General features: G+C 41.3%; 2 protein-coding genes across 2 annotated transcripts in view; both read right to left on the minus strand.

Annotated features, from left to right (window-relative positions):
- Window positions 1-15,091, minus strand: part of tead3a (TEA domain family member 3 a) — a 28,116-nt gene extending 13,025 nt beyond the window's left edge. The window contains exons 1-2 of the mRNA XM_074680665.1: window positions 15,038-15,091; window positions 3,098-3,338 (exon numbers count right to left, since the gene is read on the minus strand). Of these exons, the coding sequence (XP_074536766.1) occupies window positions 3,098-3,338; window positions 15,038-15,091 (295 nt within the window). The remainder of the gene's footprint in view (window positions 1-3,097; window positions 3,339-15,037) is intronic.
- Window positions 15,092-22,740: 7,649 nt separating this feature from the next.
- LOC141798768 (adenosine receptor A1) lies at window positions 22,741-24,349 on the minus strand. Its single transcript, XM_074680598.1, has 3 exons — window positions 23,937-24,349; window positions 23,391-23,857; window positions 22,741-23,292 (listed from the first exon to the last, which is right to left on the minus strand). Exons 1-3 carry the CDS (start codon window positions 24,272-24,274, stop codon window positions 23,084-23,086), a joined length of 1,014 nt encoding a protein of 337 aa, XP_074536699.1. The 5' UTR covers window positions 24,275-24,349; the 3' UTR covers window positions 22,741-23,083.
- Window positions 24,350-24,883: the final 534 nt, after the last annotated feature.

Genomic DNA, 24,883 nt, shown 5'->3' on the forward strand with positions numbered 1-24,883 from the left:
GCTACTTTTAGCCTTAGCATGCTTTGTGAATATGGGCTCAGATTTTAATACTAATTAGGACAGAGGAATAAGAAGCCTCCTCTGTTCTTAACATTAAGCGGCCTAAAGTAACAACAAATACAGAGCCTCAAACAAGTCACTGGAGTTACAGTGGACATTAGACTGTAGCAGGGAGTAACATTAAAAAAGTTACTTTTCAAAAATGTACCTTTTACAGCATGTTTATTGTATACGTATTTAAAATGCATTAATGTGTTCCTCACTTTATTGTCATCTCTACAGTTGGAGCTAATCCTATTTACAGAACTGTAGCAGGATACCATGTGAGTTCCCAGGGCATATATCTAAGATATTTTGACAAAGAGTGTATTGATCCTATTTTACATTATAAATCTGAATCTGAGAAATAACTGGCAAACAGACTTTGTATATATTTGGTAGAGTAAACAGAATATTTTTAAGTACTAGTTGGCTTTTTTAACATTCGGACATAACTAATGCAGTACTGTGTTTAATAATTTTGGCCCATTCAGTTGTTAAAAGTAAAAAAATTAAACAAATGGGACGACATACTTTTCTCTCGATAGGATTCTTGTACAATTTTCGAGGTGCGGATATGATTTAAATGGCAATTTGTCAATATTTCAGATTATTGCAAGCTTAAGTTCATTTTTTTGAACACCACACCATGTGAAAAATCAAGAGCCATATTTTCCCAAAAGTGAACATCACATGTGAGTCTGTTTTTAGGATTTATGCAGGAGATCTAAAATCTTAACTTTTTTCAACCCAGCTTTCAAACAAAGACCAAAATAAAGGATATTGATTTGAAAAAAAAACAACAACCCTAAATAGAATATTTTAAAAAAGTCACTTTTTAAAATTGTTAAACAAAAAAAACCCATATTAGGATACATGTAAGAATTGTGTAGTTAAAAAGTCCAGTTAAAGCTGTTACATGTCGCAGTGCTCTGTGTGGGTAATGTCCTGTTTCACCTGTTGTGTTGATGTGGAGTGTGTCTGGCTGGATGACTGTCTGCTCTGCCTGAACGTGATACAACTTTAACAGTAAACTAAACAGTCACGTTATTGATTGTTATTTCCTGGTATTCTTTTCTTCAGTCCAGTAAATAAATGGCACACCAGAACCCAAAACAAAAGTACGGACATAACAGACAGTGCACACTGTTGCTGGCTACTCGGTAAAAGCCTCGTACACAAAGCAGACTTCACAGCAGATCAAAGTTCTGACTGTAGCTTACATTGAAATACCTCAAAGATGCAAAACTACACTTGTGATACAGGATTCAGGTAAATACTGACATTCAAAACAACAGTCTGCTTGAATTTTGTGTCTGATTGACAAAGATGAAAAACAATTCAAAATTGTCAGAAATTGCGACAGAGAACTTTATTCCATGTGATTGTTGTATTAATAAATAACCAAAATAAATTTGAAAAATAACAGTAAATGGGATTAGGATTGTGCTCTCTCAGTTTTCCTTCACTGTTGCTTTCCATCCCCTACCAACCCTCGGGTCTGAAATCAAACCATCTAAAACTTAACATCTAATGTAATTTCTAGCTCTTCTCCAAATAAGCATCAGAAACTCTCTGAAACATGATGTTCTGATAACGCACTGCATGGGGACCCTCATAAAAAACCACAAGTGACCGGTTGATAAATTAGTCAGCAAGCAAAAATGAATCAGGATAGTGGAAGACTTGTAAGACAGAGATTTCTGCTGAAGACCAGGGACTATTTTTATTTCACAAGAGTGAACACACTGAGCCCATCCTTCTAGAAAAAAGGATAAAGTACCACAATGGTGAAATTAATGCTCCCTTTCTGTTGCCCGGGATCACATAACTAGTCCCCCTCACAACACACACTTCCACATGCATGACACAGGCTGCTGCAGGCAGGAATGCCAACTCAGTAAAAGAAAAAATGCTGGGAATGTTGGATGTCAGCCAAAGACTTTAATAAGACTGAGTGAAACAGTCAACAAACATCAAAGCTGCACCCCTGGGCGGCATCTTGAACATATATCTGTAAAAAAAAGAAGGAGGAACTCAACTGGCAGTCTGATCCTAAAGACCAATGTATGAACTGCTCTGTCAGTCGTCAGTGACCAGTGAAAAAGAGGAATCAGGCTCCCACAGTTTGTGTGTCCTGACCAAGCAGCAGCTTCTGCTCTTAAAATATGAAGCCTGTGTGAAAGTGCTTAAAACTGTGGGTCCTCCAGAGTCTGCTAAAGGCTCCAAATCAAACTGACCTTAACTTGACTTAAACATCAACCTGCTGTACCCTTTGGCCTTTCCAGTAAATGCTGCCCTTTGACCCAAACGCCTAATGGCTCAGTCCCAAAACACCTGCTAGAAATCAGATGGACACATGAAATTGATTTTTTCATACACAAAGGCTTTACACAAGTGACACACAGTTCAAAACAGCTCTATCTTTACTAGTCCATAGATTATAAAGGTTATGAAAAATGAAATGAAAAAATAAAGAATGCTTTGATAAAGCAATAGCATAATTGTAACAGTTTTATTATAGAAATTACTAATGACAACATCAGGGAAAAGCACTTGCGAGAAATGCTTTCTCAATTACCTGCTGTCATAGCGCTTGTGTAAATGGTCTTACTGTTAATTACCTCAAAAAACCTCATCTTCCAAACACACAACTGAAATGAGTTTTTTGTGTATTGTTATTCAAAGGTGAGCTAAACTTCACAGTTATTTGAAAACTAAATGCAGTAACGCTAGTGGTTACATCAAGCTGGAATCTTCCCGTCAAAGAATACTTTTCAGACAAAAACAGACTGATCCTGTACTGTCTGAAAAGTGTAGCCTAAATATTCTTTCCCCATAGTTTAGAAAGTAAAACTTCTGAGGCCCTGTTTTTTCAGTAAAATGTAGCCCGAGCTCTCCACATAGAGAGAATATTTTTCAAAGTTCTGCCTCTGAAGGCTAAATGTTTTGTGGAGTGATTTTGTCCCTTCAGATATGTTTGTTTCATAGGTTCAGTATCTTAAAATTTGATATCTGTCACATTCATATGTCAGGACAGAAAAGTGCTGTTCCTCACCATACATCTTCCCCTCATCTGAAAGTATGATCTTCCTCCTGCCACAGGGAGGGTAGATAGCCAGAGCTTCCTGAAAGCTCTGCTCGATGTCTGGACTCCACACTCCTTCTGGGTCACCGTCCAATCCACGGTCCCCTCCATCTCCCAGCCCCTCTCCATCGCCACTGTCCTCCTGCGCCCCATCAGGGCTGCCACGACAAGTCCACTCCGACGCAATGATGACGGCTCCGACACAACACACCTAAAACACACAGAGGAGAGGGTTAGGGATAAACTCCTCCAAGATCCGAACAGAGCTGTGAATGTGAGCCCAAATCCTTGAGACCTGAAAGCTAAACTATCACTGAATGTTTGTAAACTTTGATTGGTGAATTTAATCTTATACGAAACAAATCATAAATCATCCAGGTAAAGGTTCATTATGAGCAGTAAAAAAGTAGATCAAAAACAAAGGAAGGAAGGAAAACGTAAGTTTTCTTCCACATTAAAAAAGCATCGCACGCAGCACATTAGGAGGCAGTGAGGAGTATTTGTTTTGATAGCTGTTGGATTTAGACAAAAAAAACGCAAACCAATCAGCAATGTTTAAGAAGTTAATGCAGCTGTCCACTGGATGTTTTGGAAACGGTACTGCTATACATCATCCACGAAGGCAGCACTGAAAAACCCCAAGTGTTCAGTCCACATGCAGATTAAAAAAAGACAGAGCAGGGCCTGAAAAGTGTTTTCTAAATGAGGTGGAATTTCCCATGCTGTACCGCTAACAAGGGAGTTTTTTTACTCTAAGGGTGACAGTATTTAACTCACTATAAGTTTACCCTACCAGCTTCTTATCCTCTGATTTAATTTCTTAATTCGACCCAAATTACGTCAAAGATTCTCTCCACTTTAATCACTGACTATATAATCCAGTTTCGGTGATGTCACCCCTTGTTTTCTGAAGCTGCGTCTTAAAGCTTATGGTTGAAGGATGCCATGTTGGAAATGCTGGCTCAACCCAACTTTTGGTCGACAGAGCAATGGGCACAGAAGCGGAGTTGAGGTGGGCGTTTAGTAGGGGTGTAAATCACCAGTTTCATGACGATACGATACGATACGATATCCATTCTTTGGACAACGATATGATATTTGCCGATATCACAAAGTCTGTCACGATACGATACGATTCAGGGGCCTTCGATCGATTTAAGACAATATTATGTCCTCACTGAACACAATCAGCAGCATTTCACCTGAGGCAAGAAAGAAATACAAAACAATTTTGATAGTTTTATTACTGAAATGTGGAACGATGTGCTGACCTTTGGGTATGACAGTTTGTAGAGGATTATAGCCATCTGTATGATCTAATTATGTTTTAAAATTAAAACTGGTTAAATTCAGGTAAGGTGCCTTTTTGCCCCCACAATTACTCTATGGGTCTTACTGTTATACTGTAATGTTTGATTATTATATCAAGTAATGATGCAACACTATAATTAAAAATTACTGATTACATAAACTTTATTATTGACCTCCAACATTTGACCAATTTTCTATCAAACCAAAAATTGAAGCTTTGATCTTTTAATTGAGGAAGTAGTGAGTAAATTATTTGGAAATCACTGTTTGTATTTTCCAGCAATAATGCTTTTAGTGTTGGTTCGATCGCTGAGGCAGCCCTGAGCAAATATTAATCCACACACTGTATTTACAGTTTTCTACATTGATAATGAGTGGCTTACTGTCCTTCTTAAGAGCTCCAACTGTTTACTGAAGTATTTCAGGATACTAAGAAGTTTTTCCATAAATGTTGGGTTAATCTATTTCATAACAGCACAATTACAGACCATGTTTTCTTGTGATTTTTTTAAATGTGAAATGCAATTCAAATCCAGAAAGTGTTAACTGATGTTTTTTTTTTAATAAATATAATTTTCCCAACACCCATGTTTGTTAAATGAATAAAAAGGTGGAGTAACTTGTAGTTATGATGCCACACGACAGTCAGAACCACGAAAGTATAAATCAGGCACATTCTGAAGGGAGAGCAAGATCAAGACCAACTGTGCACCTGCCGAGAATGGTGACAGATTTCTTGAACTCAAAATGTCTCCACACTTCACCGGGAGAGAGATCAGTTTCATCTGAAGTTGTTTACGGTTTCCTCTGGTACAGGGTATATTAATAGCTGAGGTATTCAGGGTTAAAGACCTGACAAGAAAGATGTCAAAACATTAAGAGCTTGTAAATTTATAACTGATCAAGGTCACTGGAGACACTACCGGCTGGTCCACTGACTTAGGTTATATCGCCGGATGGAAGATGACTTAGGCCAAGTTGAGCAGTCAGTAGTAAAACCAGTTTGTCATTTCCTTAAGTTTATCATCCAAGTGAAACTAGTTAAGCTTTTGTATTTCAGCCATATGAACTTCTTCGAAGCCAGCAATTTTGCTCAAACGGGGAAATTAGTTTTTTTTTTTGTTATCCAGAGTCCCCTCAAACACAACATGAACGCTGCCTGGTGTGTAATGTTTTCCAGAGTGCAGCTAGCATGGCCGCGGCCACAGAAAAACCACAGAGGATCAGTGTGGTTATTCAGCTTCCCCTGCTGTGGTGGGCTTATTGGACGTACTCTGCACAGTGCCTTCCCATTTTCAGTCTCTGCTGATGAACTGTGCTGCTGCCATAAGTAACCAGGGGAAAAAGTAAAGAAATGAAAAGCTTATTTACAAAAACTAATTTTGTGTTTCTGTCTTCAGGGTATTTCCCTTTCTCTTTTTTCAAACAAAAAAATACATTATTGAAACATTTCTTTTCACTTTTCTAACTAATTTTTGGCTATTTTAAGGATATAAATACGCATTTCACTTCATTTTTTCCCCATTTTAAAACCAAAACAAAAAAATAAACATACTTTGTACATTTTTCTACCAGTTTTAGAAATGTAAGTCTAATAACAACATTTCTTTTGGTTTGTGTGGTTTCAGCTTTTAAGTGTGTAAGGAATGGACAATGTCACAGCTTTTCTGCTCATTGTGTGCCTTGAAACTTAAAGACCACCTGTATGGGGACTGACAAATAAACAGGAAAGGCATGAGCAAAGCTGGGTTGGTTTGATTGACATCATTCAAGCAGTGCTAAGTAAAATGCACACTGGACTTTCTGAAAAAACACTTGCGCTCCGTCAGATGGAAACGGTCCACAGAAGAACAGATTTTTGTGTTGAAGCAGACATCTGTAACTTTGAAAAGTTCACCAACCCTGTGTTAGCATTTGTTGGGATTTCTCTCCACATTCCTACTCAGCCCAGTTAATAAAGTAAAAATGTAACCACATGCATGTTTTTTCAATAGATAAACGAAAAAAGTGAAGTAACTTTTAGTTACTGGTAGAGAACTCAGCAGGAGCCTGCCTTTGTCAATAGAGCTTTTTAAAATCAAACAGTTATATCCTGACTGTAATCTGCATGGTAAAAATGTTTGGAAACCACAATACGACGTTTGTTTGGATTTTACAGATTTGCCTCCTTTCCGTCCAATAACATTGCATAGGCAGGATAAATTACCTACATTGCAGTCAGACAACAGAGGGAGCTCTAAATCTTTTGGCTTCAACGTGATTTCAAAACAATGCTTAGTAGTTACATTTACAACTTTATTAAAAAATACAAGTTAAAGAAGTGACAACATCCAAGATATAAGAAATTATTCTCCCGAGTCAGAGTGATCACAGCTTAGAGATTTTGTAAATAAATGGTGATGCAGAGTCAGGACTTTGTGCACTGCAGGCAGGAGTTTCAATTTAGCTCCCAGTGGCCTTAAGGTCAGGTGTTTAGTGCAGTGAGGAGCCAGTGGAGCATTGCGCTAAATAAAGCTATGAGCTCAGCAAACACATGCACATTACAGGCTGCCTTGAGCTTCAATGGGAGAAGCACTAACATTATAATTAACCGAGCAAGATTTCATCACAGTACCTCCCATTGCTACTTCAGATCACAAGCAAATCTACTACTACTACTGCAGAGCTTTGTCGAGTATGGAAAAAGCTTCAAGCACCTTAAAATGCCTAAACTAAGAGCGATCTGATAGTTCAGTCAAGAAACTTGTACTGGAAACCAACAAGGGTGTTATCTGTCTTTTAACTTCTGTTTAACCAGTAAGACCAGTCTCACACGTTGGTGACACTTTCACAATCACAAGAAATGAATCCCATCTGAGAGCAGAGTTAGAGGGAAAACTGAAATCACGTTCAGCTGCTGGAAGCACTTTAGCTCACTGTGAGTTAGCGAAATCTGTCTGAGGTACGAAGTTTAATAACTCAACTCTAACTCAGCCGTGTGATTGTTACAGTATCAAACAACATGTTTGAAGTTTGAGAAGTATTTTTTTATGTACTTTATTTCCGTGAGTGAATAAGACGAGCTCCGTCTTCAACTAACTCTAGCTGGCATGCTAGTTAGTTAGCTTGCGTGCTAATAATACCCCAACAAACTCCAAACTACGACCGAGTAAGGACCAAAAAGTCATTGTTAGTGCAACACCGTGAAGGAGTAAATATGAGAGGAACCCCCAGCGGAAAACAAGAAGCTCTGAAGCAGCAAAGCGGCAGCGGGAAAATCCCAAATATGCCAAATATCCCAAAACTTTAAGCACACACGAAGCGAAGCAGCTGCGGCAGCATAAAAGTTGCAGCACACAACAAAGAAAGTATCTGAGAGCGCACTCACCTCACAATGGCTCTGCTGCTTCTCTCCTCAGGCTCACTTTTCTCTCGTTGTGTTTTGGCTCCTGTAGCAGATTTACTCGGAAAACGGAGTATCCCCTTGGCTAAAACAATGGTGTTTGACAGAAAAAAGGCGGAATGCCAGGTATGAGTTTGGTATGAAATCAACGCGCGGAGGAAAACGCACAGAGGCGTGGCGTCGAAACACGCGCACACGCAAAAGTTTTGTGGCTCCCAAAGAAAACTCCTCCCCCGATATTAGGCTGTTTGGTGGGGAGAAAACGGACAGGGAAAAGTGGGAGAGTTTCTCTAAGTGTTCTTTTCCACTAAATTCAGCCTAAGCAGGTCAGTGAACGTTAAATATTCTCTTAATGAAACGAGATTTCATCTGCAGACTGTGGCTTTACGGCAGTGGAAGCAGAAAATAGTTTTCTTCATCTTATCCAGGCATCAAAGTCATGTATTTAAAAATAGAATTTTTAATCGTTACACAGAACAAGAACTGACACATGCTTATTGTTATATTGTATTATTATTAAATTTACTGCTTCTTTGGGGGTTTAATTTTTACTGGTAACACTGTTACTTCTATTCATGGTCTTTTCCACCAAACAATTATATAAAGGAGAAGAGTGAATCCTTCTGTTATTATCAACCATCTGAAACCACTAACGCTGGCTGAGTTACAGATGAAGTGACTAGCTTGCTGCCAAAAAAAGCCTCTCTCCTTAATTTTTATGTACAAGATTCACACAAGTAACACATGTTGTTGATAAAAAAGTAAAATTACATTTGTATGGGAATGAATACTTCTTTCACATGTGATGGAGACAGTCGGGAAAAGTAGAGATAACAGGTCCCACTTTGTCCACAGGACAGGGATGCACTGCTTTAACGTTTTTTCAGTCCACCCATAGTGATACCTGGGCTTTGGTATCAGCCAATACCAATACTGATCAAATACCAGTATTGATTCTCTATCCATTAATGTTAGCATGAGGCTTTCCTAACTTTTTAAACCGAATATGAATGAAAACATATTTAAACTGACTGTATTTTTATTTTATGTGACCATAAATAGATATCCAATATTAATAGGAATTAAAATTTGACTGGGAACCTCAGCATTGACCAATTGTGGAATTAAAACTTGCACATATTGAAATTTGCAGCCAGAGTTGTTGGTGGAACAAGTGGGAAATTCCTCAAAGCTGCTTAGATGCTGCAGTTATCTTACTTCATGCCATTTTAACTACGTCCAAAATTCTGCCCCTGGGCATTACTTGTATTTCTGATCTGAAGTTCCAAACAGGAGCTTTAAATTGTTGAAGTCACAGTCTGGAGGAGCGTTACACCCCACTGGTTAGTTAATTTGCTCAGTGTTAACAGGCCGCAGGCTAAAGGGTCAGGGGTTACTGGGACAAGTGAATCAATCACCTACAGCAATCTGTTAAAAATGTTTATTGTTTTTATGTTATGATAATTTTGGAAATTTTATGAGTACAAATGAATGAATTGCTAACTAGAAAGGCTGCCTGTAGAGATTTTTGTAAATCTGCTGGAATGTTTAACAAACTCAATGTTTATTCAAGACTACGCATTCCAGATTTTTTGTTGCCAAATCTTGAGACTCTTCATAAACAGGACAAAAAAAATCTATCTGTAAGATCTATTTTGCTTTACTTCACAATGCTTACATATTTGAAGGACACAAGATGCATTGGATCTGCAGCTTACAGTGCACAAGCACAAAATATACATTTGTTGCTTTGTATGTTTTATGTCTTTGTCCTTAAAAATGCTAGATTCATGTATCTACTTCAATTTCAAACCAAGAATCTGTTAATAGATTAAAAAAAGAGGATACTTTGATGAATGGGGATACCAGTGGGGCCCAGATACATTTTCTCATCATTGTATGTTATAATGGCCATGCATGGTTAGTCCTACCACATGACTAAGGTATCTGAGGTAACTGAGGATATCTTAACTCGCACACACACACACACACACACACACACACACACACACACACACACACACACACACACACACACACACACACACACACACACACACACACACACAAAGATTCGATGTCTGAGGGTTAAAGTCATTACATGGCTTTTAGGATATGTCCATAGACAGTATTGGTTCTTTCCTTTGCTACATTTAATAAAAAGTTTTTACCTTCACTAAGGAGTCCTTTTTTTTAATGTTTTTACAAATCATATTGATGTGCTGGGACACTGCTGGGACACTGCAGGGAGGGCTGCTTAAGTTAATCAGGGGCTCAAATAGGCATGGATGACCTTTGGCTAATGATTTACATCACCTTTAGTCTTACACTACCACACTGACAAGGTGAGAGTTACTGGAGAAAAGGGCTTGCTTATGCAGCTGATATGTTGCCAACAGTGATTCTTTTGTGAAAGGAGACAAACTGGCCTCTGTGAAAAATATCACGAGACTGACAAAGAGACTTAAACCCTCTTATTGTTAACTGGCCCCTCAAGTGCTGACAATGAACTACTGTTTAGAAGAACAGATTTAAGTAAAGACTGGCATCTGATCCCCAATCCTGCAGGATTTTCAGTTACAGTTTTCCAACAGCTGTAGTAAAATTTTTTCTGATCAGTAACTTTGCTGCAGAACATTTCAAAGATATCATGTGAAGTCCCAGGACTAGTTGGCAGAGGAAGAAAGTACTGAAGCTATGTTTTGCCTGCACATGGCCACTAGAGGGCCATATCACCCTTTTCATAAGAGTTTTGGGGATGAGGCAATTATGGCATAAAATTAATATTTACAGCCAACAAGACATTTTTTAACAAATAGATGAATAAGTGAAATGCTAAGGCAAATAATGTGTAAAAAAAATTGAAGTGTACTCTATTTTTGTAGGAATCTTCTCTTTTTGCTTCAATTGAGTAATTAATCATATTTGTGTCATACCCTGATAAACTTGTCTCACTGCTTTAATAGAAATGTAAAATATAATACACAAGTGCTTATTAAATATATTTGACCAGCTGTCACAGAAATAAGAAAAACATCCAGCTTCATGAAGTGCTTTGATTCAACCTCCTTCTGTCTGTGTCATACATGTCAACATTTAGGGCTAAGGAATTTCAAACTGAGTTCATGTTTTGATGCCTGAATTTGAGTGGTGGCAAACACCTTACACTGAGTGGTGGTCTTATGAATGTATTAAGCATTTTACACGACTGGTCAGAAGTTTTATTCTTGGAGAGCTCTTCCCAACTCTGTCAGAGAAGTTCCTTAAAATGATTGGTTCTTGTAGGTTGCTTTGCTTTCACTCTCCTGTCAAGTTCATCCAAAACCAGTGATGGCTTCCATGCCAGGAAACCGTTCTGGTTACCCTGTGTTTTCAAGCTGACCATCTTGTTCTTTTTTCCTTTTTTATTTCCTGGACACTTGTTTTTGGTCGTTATTTTGCTGTAGGATGAACCACTGACCAACTAGGTGCATACAGATGGTACTGCATGATGTCGCAGAATACAGTGGTAGCCATTCTTGGTTCAGGATGCCTCTCACTCTGTACAAATCACAAACCCCGCATCCAGAAAAACAGCCCAAGGCCATTATGCTTCCACCTCTATGTTTGACAATTGATATCAAACCCTGAAGAACCATCCCTTGCCTCCTCGAAGGTGTACAAAAATCATGCATGATGAACTGAAGATTTTAAACTTTGATTCATGAGCCCATAGCACCATCTTCCAGTCTTCAGTAATCCATTGGTGGTGAGGTGGCTTTTCTTTTTTTGCTACTCAGTTTTTCAAACCTACATGTCAATCCGTAGTCTGAACCGAGACTTGCTTACTACCTCTTTTAAGCTGTGCTGTTGTACTGTGAGTGACTATCACCCAAGCTGTTGACTCAGAGACTTGTCTTCTGATTCTGTCTTTTCTTCAACATTTATATGGCAACACTTTACTTTCTGCTGTATAATTGTGTTCCAGCAATGCTCATGAGGGCAGGGTACTGCATTGTGTTATAGCACCACTCTTGTGCTAACAGATCAGGTTGTAGTAATAAAGAAAAGTTGGTACACCTGTAAGAATAGGTAGCACCACTTTTCAAGGCTTGATCAATCTCCATTACAGCCGAACAGTTTTAAGTGTTCTTGTTCCATTAACTGTTCCCTGAACTAAGACTTTTTTTTACAATTCTGAAATTTTAATAATTCTTCAGTTTTTCTATAAAAGTATATAATAATAATAATAATAATAATAATAATAATAATAATAATAATAATAATAATAATAATTATTATTATTATTATTATTATTATTATTATTATCATTATTATTATGATTGGTACACACTCTACATTTGTTCCATTGTAGGTCATTCATCAGACTTCAACTGCTGGAATTTAAATAAAAAAACTGTAAAATCTTGGGTGCTTTAAAACTGTTGACTGCTCAAAAACTGCTCGTGTGGTCATTGAAGTATTCTCTGTGGTAGAAATGCATTTACATTATTTTGCCGCTAGATGGTGCGCCTCATTTTGCAATATAAACCCTGCAGACTCATTAAAATTGGATTTATCATTCGTGAATTGCCTTTTGGTCTATTCGTAGGGCATATTCTCTGTTCAAGTGTTCACTTCAGCTTCGGTGTTACAACAGTTGACTGGTGAATCAAAACATGCGGTCAAATGTTTCTGTTATAACTCTCAGGTAAACCCTATATTCAACAACATATCTACCTCTTCACCTCTCTTTCGGACTTAGACAATTCTGACTCGCCACATTTCTCCCAATTGGAGCACAGCAGTTGATTGAACAATTGAACAATTACCGTGTTAACGTATTATTTCAAACGTGTATTTCTAACGGTCAAGTGCACGAGCCATACATCAACGTAGAGTACCTTGAAGTGCGCATTCGGTGAAAACAGGCTCATTTTTTTTTTGCTAGGTAAGTGGAGTAATGGCTTATGAAACTTTATTTTGTAACGTCAGCGGAGTTTACCAACTTGTTGTTTATTCAAGTCATTTAAAGTTTGGCATTAATAATCAAACTAAAATACTGTCCAATTGCTTAAATTTGACAATTCTTCAAAACCGTTGAATTGCAGCTTATTGCATGTAGCCAGTAGCAACAACTAGCATCTGGAGTCTCTTCACTACTTTTGCACCAGCTGTACCCAATTTGATAAATCACTTATATTTGAATTATATTGATGGGCTGGTCTTTCTTTAAAGCATAATAAAATAAACGTTATCAATATCTTAAACTACATTATACAGCACTAGCCTAATGCATAAATTTGGAGGCTAAATCATTTAGGCTTTAATTTTAAGCTTTTTGGTTATCACCACTGTGCTAATTAATGACTCAGTGAAGATACATTTGTGTCGCATTTTAAATAAAATTGAATAAATCAGATATATTTGTTAATCCATTATGATAAGTTATATCAGGCAATATTTCCCCTTTATGCACAAGGAAGGCTTTCATAATATTTTATCTGATAAGCATGTGTGCATAAGCTGGAACAAATTGTCAAAATAGTGTGAATAGATAACACATTTTGGGATGCTCTTGTAAATAAGAAAATCCAATGGTATGTTAAGGACTTATTTTATAATATCCTCTAAATACAATTAAATAAAAATAGTTATTATTATTTTTATTATTTATTCATTGCATTTTGTACTTTAAGAGCGTAACACTTAAGCTATAAGTAGTGAGGCACTAATTCCAAAGTTTTGTGCTATTTTCTGGATAACTACTTCAGCACCCCTTCTAAAGACTTGTTTATCAGATTGACTTGAGCATGTGTGCATGATTATATCAAGGCCTACATAGCTACATGATTTTGAAGGAGATACTTACATTCCCCTGTGCATTTCGTGACTGTATGTACAGAAAAACAACCGAGCAGCTCATGTAAGTGATGCCAGGGAGAATTACAAAGCCATTGTGTCCCTGTATGAACTGGGTGTTAGCTACATAACACAGCTATCAGAGTCAGCTGTCACACTCGGTGTAAGGCAAACAAAACATCACAACTAAGGAAATAGCTCTTTTTAAACTTTCCACATCATCTCCAGAAATGATGAGCTCGTATTCGACATGAAGTGACTCTTAAAAACACTCTAGAGTTGCTCATTTAGAACTCTGAAGAAAAGTCACAAACGTCTCTCTTCCTGTGTGCGAGGGCAAGAAACAAAAATGGGCGCTGTGTATTCAGAGTGCATCTGCCTCTACAACTGTGCAGTACAGTCTAGCTGTGTGACTATATTTGTCCTCCCCTCCTTCCTTCTCTCTCTTGCAAGGGGACAGGAGAGTCAAGAGTTGGACGGCTGCCAAGAGAGGCCGGCCCGCCATGCAGCTGAAACTTTTACAAGCCAAGCAGGAAGAGACACAGGGAGCGATCGAAGAAGAATAGGAGCAAAAAGAAAAAAAGAAGTGAGAGAGACATTTAGACTCTTTTTTCTTCTTCTTCTTCTCTTTTTCTCCCTGTCTCTCCTCTATGTGTTTGTCAGTCTCTCGTCTTTTCTCATTCCTTGTTAAAGCCATACTGTATTTGCCCGCCTTTGGTGGCAGGGGGTAAGTGTATGGCTGGAGGACGGGACGGGAGGAGGAGGAGGAGGAGGGTGCGGGGGGGACTTTGGGTTCAGAGAGTTCAGTTGAGGAGAGAAATAAATGCATAAACAACAAAGGAGACGTGACGTCAGGTTGAGGGGCTGTCCAACCTGCTGGCTGAATCGGAGCCTCCATGGAAGAACCGGATTGTTTGCACCACATGTGTGTTTGTGTGTGTGCCCTAGTGTACAGTATGAATGTGTGTGTGTGTGTATGTGTGAGTGAGTGTGTGTGTGTCCATTGTCCTAACTTCGAGAACAGACTCATGTGGAGTTTAAGCAGGGAAGCTGGACTTCTGTGGTCTGTTTTGTCTCCGCGGTGAGTGTTCGAGGACTGGGAGAGCCCTCCAGAAATGTGTGTGTGAGTGTGTATTTGGTCAGTTTGAGGACTCAGTGACTCAGGTATTACAGCGGCTGCGGCGAGGAACTGAGTGTTTCATTAGCTGTGGAGAAAACTGGTTTTGATGTTTGCCTTCCAGTGGGTGATATATGTTTTGAACTGAGAGAAAAAGTATTTTTCGCCATGTAACGGTAAAAAGTAGTCCTGATTTTTGAAATTCAAAATTACGTAATTTCAGGGGTGAACTCTGATTGGTTGGCTCGGCTTGGGATACCCGCTCAAACGCAGGTGATTGGACCACAGACTGGCTGCAGAGAAGGTCGGCCATTTATAAACAGATGGATTTATGTTTTCTCTCTTGATGATTGAGGTCATCGAGAGGCGACGGCTCACTCAGTCCAAGATCTGCATCGGTGTCCAACTGTCTTGCTGGTGTGAGAAAGCAGAGGGAGACCTGGGAAGGATGCCAGCGGAGTGGGGGGAGAAAAAAGTGACATTCTCTGAAATGTCCACCCGCCTCGCTCATTGATTCATTTAGCTGAAGTCTCTCAAATCCCTCCCACCAAGGAGGGCAGATACTATCCCCTGATGAAGTGAGAAGACAAATTGATGGAAGGATAGAGGGAGTCGTGGAGGAAAAAAGGAGGTGGAATAAAGATGTTGAATGAGCTTTTGCCTTCACTGAGGCGAAAGAAAGTCGACCAGCGCAGGGTGCGTCCGCCGGGCTAGTTCGGGCATTTTTGACCCCTGCTGTAACATGTGGTGACATGGAACAATATGGCAGAAGTGTTCAGATCCGCTTGTCCCTCTCTGAGCCGCTCTGTTGCATGAAAGTAGAAGTAAAGGTAAGAGTTGTGTTTTGGATGATGAAGGATTGATGTGAATGATTCTGTGACACTGCTCTGTGTCATCGTGTCCACTCACGACACTTAACGCCTCTTCTCTTTCCTTTTTCTTGTCTTTCTGTGTCTTAACTCTTTTTCTCTGACTCCTCCTCTCTCTGTTCCGCCTCTCTCACTACAGCATGTCCCTCCCTTCCTCATTTCTGTGTCTCTACTCTCCCCCTCACCTCCTCCCCTCCTTTTTCTCCCCTTCCCTCTTGGCAGCAGTGCCAAAGTGGGCAGGCAGACCGAGGCAAACACGGCACAGGGCAGAGCAGAGGGCGATCCAGACTGGCGAATTGATAATATGAATGCTTGTGTTTTGAAGTGTCCTGTGTGTGTGTGTTTGTCTGTGCGTGTCTGTCAGCTTTTTGCTGAAACGTAACTGAAAGTACTGAGTGTGTTCTGAGTGTGTTGTGGAGCTCCTCTTCTGTTGTGCACAGTGTGTTTGATATCGTGGCTTGTGTGTGTTCTGTAGGGCTGTGTGTTAGCAGACGTCCCTCTGTCACCCTGTATGCGGACAGACGCACTCACGCCAGTAGGAGGGGATTGTGGGAAGGGGGTGTAGCACTCAGAGGGTGTGCTCTACTCCTCTCTTTTCCCTTCTTCCCGCCATCACGGCCCTCTTCTCCTCCAGTCCTCCGGCCCAGCCCGCCGCTCACGTTAAGGCTCCAGGTATTTTTCTTTTTTACTTGCACACCTCTTCCAAATCTTTTCTCCTTTATTCCTTCTCCTAGAGTTCCTCTCGCCCTCTTCCTCTGTCCTCCATCACGATCTTCGTCCTGTAAATGTGTCTATCGTCGTTGGTTGCCACGCTGCACTCCGCTCGCCGCCATTTTGGCTCTATGGACATAGCAGGAGAAACTTTTCTGGAGCTTTGAGAGACTCCTCGACTCCCTGCTGACCATCTTCTTTCCCCCTCTTCCAGTATCTCTTTTTTCTTGGTCTCTGTCGCCCTCTTCCTCTCTTGTCTCCGCTCTAGGCCAGCAGGATCTGACAGGGTGCTGAATTGTCTGTCTTTGGCGTCCTGTACTGAACAGGTGTCTTTTTCGTGGACTGGCAGGAGGAAGGACAGACCTTCACAGTTACTTTCTGACCTCACAGTGTCAACAGAGTCAGAGGGCTGTTGTTGTGTTAAGGTCAGTGGAAGTTTTGCTGCTGACCTGCGTTGAAAAGCCGCTCACACCCAGCAAGAGGGACATTCGTCGGTTCCCTTATCATGCAGAGCATGTTATTACAGCTAATACAAGGACGATCTTTACTTTGTTTCTTGTCCCCTTCATAGAACGTTTGCACTTTCTGCCCCTGTAAAAACTCAGAGATCTGTCAGTTCTTTCACTCGATTATACGCATCAGAATGTAGGTTTTATCTGTCCCGGATCAAAAGGTGTGACAGGTTGTTAAAAGATGGCAACTGTAATGTTTGTCCTGTCACACTGCACCACAGGCTTCTGCTTATGTCCCTTTGCTCTTTAGAGGAAACTGAGGCAGAAATGAAACCGAGGTTCAGTCAGACGCTGCAAAGGAAAGATAGCAAAGCACCGATTCCAGCTGATGCTGGATGTTCTAGAGAATTCTCTGTTTTCAGAACAGACTTACGTCTCATTTTACCCGTGTGAGCGGGTTGTGAAAAGGAAAAATAGAAAACAGAAGCGATTTTCTGATGGTGTCGATCATCCTCAGCTATAAGAAAACAAGCACGATTTCATGAAATCTAAATACTTAAATTACAGCGTCGTGTTTCTGTTCGGATAATGGAAAAAGAAATACGAAAACACTACATTTCGTATTCTCCGAGTTATTTCGAACATCATTTGTTTATCTGTTAATGCGACTCGCATACAGAGGAGAAATTTGAGTAGAATCAGAAATATACGATCTATCCGCACATTGATTGTTCGATTAGAAACCTAACTGAACTCCGAATTGTTAGTATTTTTATGCTGATCCAAATACGGGTCAGTGTTAAGATGGCGCCTTCATGCCACGTGTTTAAAAAGCAGTGAATATGGGTAGACCCTTTTCAACATGCCCCTCACAGTTTGTGGGTATACTTCTCTGAATTTCCTGCATCAGCCTCGATCCCTTTCAGTGCTGTGCCTAGGTATTCAGAGACAATTACAGTCACAAAATCGAAGCAAAAGAGTATCACTATGAATACGAACATGCGTCAGAGATGAGACAGAAATGTTCAGTAAGAAGACGCTGTGGAAAACGAGACAGAGAACAAGGGTGACAGAGACAGAAAGAGAGGTAGGAGTGGGAGAGCTCTTTTCCCCGCCCCTCTCTTATCCTCAGATGAACTTATCGTGTTGCCTCATAATGTTTCTGAGTTTTTCTCCTAGAGGCAGTCATGCTAACTTCCTGCATACAGCCTCAGCAGAGCTGATTGGTTGATATCTTGGCTGACCAGCCGCGGTTTGCAGAGAGGCAACAGGAAGTTTCTCCTCTCATGCAGGAAGCAGCAGCTGCTCGGTCCCCGACATTAGCACTTTGCACTCTCGCATGCACGCTCTGTTTGTGTATATGCATGTGTGTGTGTGTGTTTTTGTGTGTGCGCATGTGCTTGTTTGTGTACTGGCTGCTCTGTGTGGCATAAGTGAAATGCTGTAACATGTGGGCGTGTAGTTACATGCCAGGCCAGGCATCTGAGATATCAGAAACATTTGAAACCATGGCAACCACACAGCTCATCAGAACATTAGCAAAAGCAAAGAGAAGTGGAAAAGAGGAGAGGGGATAGAGTGAAGAAGAGGAGGACAGAAACCTTTGATGTGTATGTTCCTCATTCAGCGGTTTAAGAGCCATGTTTGGTCCAAATTTTGATCATTTTTCCTTGATAACAGCACAAAAAATGCAACGCCTTATTTTGTTTTATTTTTTTCCGACATTCGATATTTTTAATGGTATGAAAATCATACGTGATGTCTATTTATACAGAGAAAAATACAAGGAATAAGTTTGCCTCCTGACATCTTTTTGCTGCTAGTCTATTTAGCCTGGCTGCTGTGTTTGAATCTATGGCTAAAATGACTGTCGGCCACTGACAGTCAACACAATGGCTCTCTTATACTCCTGCCTTATCTGGGTCATGTTATCTTTATTATCAAACACCCTGTCTTACAGGTTTACCTACCTCTAATGCCTGTGAGTCAAACATTGCTGTATATCTAGCCCCAAGCTTACAAAACAGAGAAGTTCATGGTAAGCGTTTAATTAAATGAAGTATATCAGGATCTGATAGATTTGGCTCCTTTCTGGCACATGAGGTCAGGCAACTGTTTTGTGTTGTGTCTCCATGGTTTTGTGTAAGTACATGCATATGGAAGCGTGCTTCTGTATACATGTATAAGTGTGAGCATGAGCCTTGTGTTTGCGCCTGCTTAATGAGGATATACAGAACATCAGAGCGGGCACCTTGCCAAGTGGGCACGGCAGAGAGTCAGCGCGCCCGTCCTTCGTCCTTTAATGTCGGAATCAGACATTCCTCGGGGAGTGGGGAAGATGAAAAAGCAGCAGGTATGATAAAATCGCTTTGGTGCTCCGCTGAGGTTTCATACACTTTCTCAAATCTGCCAGATGCCCGGCAAAAAATTTCTCCAGATTAAGACGGGACACGAGTAAGACAAGACATCCGCTTACATCTTTTTAACTGTGGGAATTCTCCATCCTGCCATTTATTGTGTGGCATACTTCCTCTGCCAACTCCCCCACCGCTCCTCCTCTTTACCCATCATCACCACCTCCTTCCTCCCTCATTGAAATTCTGCCTGGCACGCAGACACTGCCCATTCTTGGCACAAAGCTCAGAGAGAGAGAAAGAGAAAGAGACAGAGAAACACACTAGAACCTGTACCAATCGTCTGGTGCCCCGTCCGTTGTGTCTGCCAAGCATTCATCCCGTCTCGCGGACCAAGGGACCAGGAAATCCAATAGGTATTTCCCTGCCTCTGCTTCCTGTGAAAATCTGCTCCGATTCGGAGGAGTTTTGTTGGCACTGTGCTCTGTGTGTGTGTGTATGTGTGTGTTTGGGGATTTGCTGATTAATTTGTTCGTTTATGTTGTTGGTTGAGGAATAAATCGGACGAATCCCGTGACCTTTCACAGTCTTGGGGGAGGAAGCTGAGTGCGCATTGTTCTGTAAAATTCTTCGTATGGGGTTTGGTTTGTTAGAAATGCCGCATTAAAGGTCAGGTTTCACAGGTCAGCATGAGAAGTTTTTAAATTTGTGATTTACAGAAAAGTGCACTCAGTTTTGTAAACTTAAAAAATATGTAGTTGATTTCATTTTTGAAGGTTTTACTTTTTACTTTCCTGAAAGGCCCGCTCTCCTGGCGTTGTAGCAGTTGAGTGGAAATATTTCACGTGGAATCTGTGAAACAGAATCTAACACAGGCCTTGCAGATTCTGTCTCTGTTGATAGTTTCACAACTTATCAAAAAAGATAAAATAACCAGTGTTACAGTACAGCTGGCAAGAAGTTGTGTAACCCCTAAAAAACCCACATGTAGCCTTCACCCAAAGAAAGATTAACGTAGTAAAACAGGAAATTGTTTCCAGAAAAACATATCCTGACTGTGCACAGCAGAGCAGCGTTATCAGAGGGCGAGGGAGGACAAGGTCTGGGTCTTTTGGCTTGTACAGGATACTTTCAATGTGAATTTACAACATACAGCTGCTGCTCTGTGTGACAGGTGTACAGACCAGATCTCTGAAAGGTAGATAAGTTTCACACAGTACAGTATTCTTTTTCTTTTTTCTCAGCAGCTTCTCATACATTTTTTTAGCTGTTAAAAAAAAGATTTAGTCCAGATCTGACATGTGTGCCCCTTCTATGTGCACCCATGGCCTGGCTGGACAAAGTCCACAATCAGCAACAGCAGCTCCTGATAGAGCTCACATGGCTGACCACGTTCAGCCGCTGTGTTTTCAAAACAGTTGGGAGTTGTGCAGGGGGGTGGGACGCCAATTTCTGCAATTAACTGAGAGGCACAGAACACCCCATCAGCAATTAACGTTTCTCTTTTTGTCATCCGAAGCAGGAGGAAATTTCCTGTTAAATCTTTATTAATTTGACCCCATTCCCTCAATGCTCTGTGTCATATCGCTTTAAGTCTGCTCCCCTTGCCCTCCAGTCAGTAAACGTTTCTTGGCGACCAAGCAGAGCTTGTAGATCTGTCACTGGCACAGTGGCAGAGTTGGGCGTCACGCCAACACACCCCCACCCCTTGTCTGTCTGTCTGGTGCTCAGTAATCAGACTAGTAGGGTCTACTGCATGCTAACTATAGGCCGGTCTGGAACAAGTCTCAGGGGTTGTGGCTGTATGCTAATTTATGCAGGCAGTGTATCTTCGAACCCTGACTATCTGAGGCCCAAGTCTGGCACTTATTAACCCTTTCAGCCGGTGCCACGCTGACCTGCTGGCACTTTGACCTGAGGAACTGGCTGTGTCAAGATGAGCAGAGAAAAACTCTATGATTTAATGCCAAGTTTACTCTCAGCTTTGTCCGAGAGGTGCTGAATTTTCTTGGTGTAGTGCAAAGAAACATGGACACGTGTCATGACGGGGCTTTTTTGCGGTCAGCTAAGTTTTGTATGAGTTGCTCTCTTACTTTGTACTTTCGATATTAGGTACACAGTCTTGGTCTGTTGGCTTTTTCGCAGCTCTTGGCACGAGATGGACTCCATCACTCACAACAGAGCCCACACTCTCTCTTAACCCAGAGAAAGGAGGCTCGGAGAAGCAACTTTGTAAAGGTAGACCTCAAAGTGCTTTTAACCGGACCTAAAATGGCGGATGTGCGAGACGCCATTTTGTGTTTCCTTGTTGTGTTTTGGGGGGCAGAATACCAGCCTTGTATTCAATCAGAGGCAGCTGGTGGAAGCCATATTTGCAGGCATCTGTGTGTGTACCTCTGTCTGAGAGGCAGCAGCCTGCCTACACAGGGATAGCCCACTGGAATGAGCTCAGTTTTTGGCAAAAACGGAAACGAATTCCTGGCACAGCCGAGCAGCTTTTTTCTGCCCCCCCCCTTTTCGATCACATGCCAGAGTCTCAGAAAGCCAGTGAGTTGTTTGTTAGGCTTTCACACATTCCCGCTCTCACCGTCCAATTTCTGCTTACCATTAAATTATTTGTCTTTGATTATTTTAATAGAACATGTTTCATAAAGACATCCAGAGCTGACAAAACAGTAAACAAAAAGGCTTGGTCGATCGGTGTGGACGTGCCAATATTCAGAATCTCACACACTCGCCTTTTGTTAAGAAATGATAACGTTTCTCCAAATCTTGGCAGTTAAAGACGAGCGGCTTTGCAGACATAAGTCAAGATTTTGAAACATTTCCAGCAACAAAAAAAAAAGAATATGACACAGAGTTAAAGTGAAAAATACGATTACACTGGTTTTAGCAGAGTCTAAATTTGTCAAACATAAAAACGTAAATATAAACATCAAAATTGACAGTCCTACCAAATGTTATTTTGGCTGCATTTCACAGATTAAAACAGAAAATTAAGATAACACTGTCTTTTTTTTTGTACCATTACAGGAAAGTTACCTTTGTGGATCTCTGATGCTGAGGGGACGTGGATGCTGTCCTTGGGGCTGAGGTAGTAGATTGAATAGTTGTGGGGTTGTCTAACCTCTTCATGAGATAACTATACAATCTACTGTCTTTCCCAAGGAGACAGCTGAGTCAGCCGCTCGCCGACGGTCGGCTCCAGACGGGCATCATGCTGTCCAATCAAAACATACGCTTGCAGCCATCTCCAGAATACGCTCCGACGAGAATTGTGCTTTTTTCCTTTGTTGTGCGTTTGTTGTGCTGGAGCAGGTATATGAGGTTTTGAACGAGTGTTTCCAGTGACCAGAGGCGTGTTTCACTCCGGCTCTCTCAGGGTGAGGTAGTAGGTTGTATAGTTTGGTGGGTGGGATTGCAGCCTGCTCAGGTGATAACTATACAGTCTATTGCCTTCCCCGAGGAGTTCACCAAACACTGAGGGGCGTTGGACTCTTTCATGGACAAGTCTCATCTTTATTTTTAGATTTCAGATTAAAAGAGCAATTAAAAATGGTTTACGCTGATGTATGTAAAATATGCACATCTCAATAAAGTCATACTGTCATCTGAACTGTTCAAAAATCTATGAATGAAACTGGAAGTTACTGTGTTTTTCCCATACTGCAGTTGTGATGGTGTGTCAGTCGGTGTGTAACAGCAGCTGTGGAGTTGGTTAATCTAGAGCACCCTCCAGTGGAGGTTCATGGTATAGTTCCAATCTGAGAAAGTTTGCAGATGAGGAGTATGTGACTGCATTTAGTGGAGTGCAAAAAGAATACAAAAATTCATTGAACAGGCAGAAAAAAAATCCAGTCTACAAAAGATTGCATGACCCCTACAACATTCGACTCTAAGATGATCCCTCCAGTGTTGGTTAGGGCGTTGTCTTCCCTGATCCACACGCCTCTGTGTGATTGGCATGGCTGCTTGTTCTTGCTCGACAAACTTGTTTATCCCCATGGGAACGATTTATGAATACAAGGAAGCGCCTCCATATTTGACTGTAGGCCTGCTGGATCTTTGGGATGCGATATGCGTAGACGACAGGGTTGACTGCTGAGTTGGCATGAGACAGGAGAATACCTGGAGGAATGAAAATGTGACTGATCATTTTGAAGGTAACTGCTGGCGAGGGTTGTGATTTGTATAGTTACATGGAGAGGAACTTCTGTGAAACATACCTGCGTACAGCGTGCCACGTGTGACGGCTTGAGGACCATGAAACAGCAGCAGACAGTTCATCAGGTGCAGAGGAATCCAGCAAACAGCAAACAAAATAAGAACCAGAGCCAGAGAGCAGGCCAGCCTCCTCTCCCTGAGCAGAGACACCTGCGCCTGGGGACAGCTCTCCCTCAAACGACCCTGCAAGCTCCAGAAGATTTGAGTGTAGAGGAAGGTCATGACCAGCAGGGGTGCCATGACACATCCCATGAAGTTGAAGTAGACCATAAAAGGCAGGGAGATTACTGAGAGGAAAGTGCAGGTGGGAGAAGATGAGAGGGAAGAGGAGGATGTGTTGTTGGGGTGAGTTACTGGAGAGGAGTAGTTGTTCCAGCCAAACAGAGGAGTAAATCCTAGGAGACAGGAGAGAGCCCAGCACACAGAAACAGCAATCCATGTGTGCCTTTGTGAGGCCAAGGCTTTGTATCTACAGATTAAAAACAGAAAGCACATCAGCTAACACATTTTTCTAAGAGTAGAAGAGAGTTTCAGATTCTCTGTCTCACCTGAGTGGAGTGTGAAGTCGCAGGTATCTGTCCACAGCGATGGCGAGCAGTGACAGCACCGAGGCCTGAGTCAGCACAAGCACAACACAGCTGAGCAGTAGGCAGAGGTCAGGGGTCAGGCTCACCCAGCCGTCCAATAGAACAGCCAGGGGCACAGCAGCCACGCCCACAAGCAGGTCAGCGACCGCCAGGGACACCAGGAAGCAGAAGGTCGGTTCACGAAGAGAATCCCGGATCCCAATACACACAGCACACACCACCAACACATTACCGAAGAAACAAGCCACGGCAATCAACCCTTCAAGCACCGTGTAGGCCACCCAGCTCCATTCAGCCATCACTGAGGATGAGACCAGTCATAGGACGGGTTGACTGAGCAGGTTCCTCTCTGAACATAATCCTGTGTTTGCTGCCTAGTTAGTGTTCCTGTCCAGCTCTCTGTGTTCAGTGTCTGTGAAATGAGACTTGAACAGATGCTTTTTATATGAAAACATGCCTGCGCCTCTCTGTGCACACAAAAAACAGGCGTGCACTCCACTGAGAGGCCATCTGTATTTAATCAGGGAGTGAAATCATGTCCCATCTCTGATTAATGTGCCTCAGTGGCGTTAGGGGAGAGGTCCTCTGATTGAGCAATTTTATGTTTTTCACACAACAGGTACGCCAATACTACAGTATGTTATAAAAAGCCTTGGAACCCTGTACTTTATTATAAAATTAATTTGAAATATTCTCGGAAGGTGGATAAAATAGAAAACTGGGAAGAGACAGTCAGGAATGATATGACACATAGGATTGCACTCAAACTGAGGGAAGTACAGCCTCTGGACCCGGGGTATACATTAGACCACTGAGTCAAGGTGGCACCCTAAAGACATTCAAACTCTTAGAGATGCCTTGTGTCAAGCCTTCTCCGTCACATTTTACAAGATCAAGAGATGTTTTTA

This window comes from Halichoeres trimaculatus, unplaced genomic scaffold (assembly GCF_033239565.1).
Source record: "Halichoeres trimaculatus isolate MK-OKI-2021-1 unplaced genomic scaffold, fHalTri1.1 fHalTri1_scaffold_11, whole genome shotgun sequence".
NCBI classification, from domain to species: domain Eukaryota; kingdom Metazoa; phylum Chordata; class Actinopteri; order Labriformes; family Labridae; genus Halichoeres; species Halichoeres trimaculatus.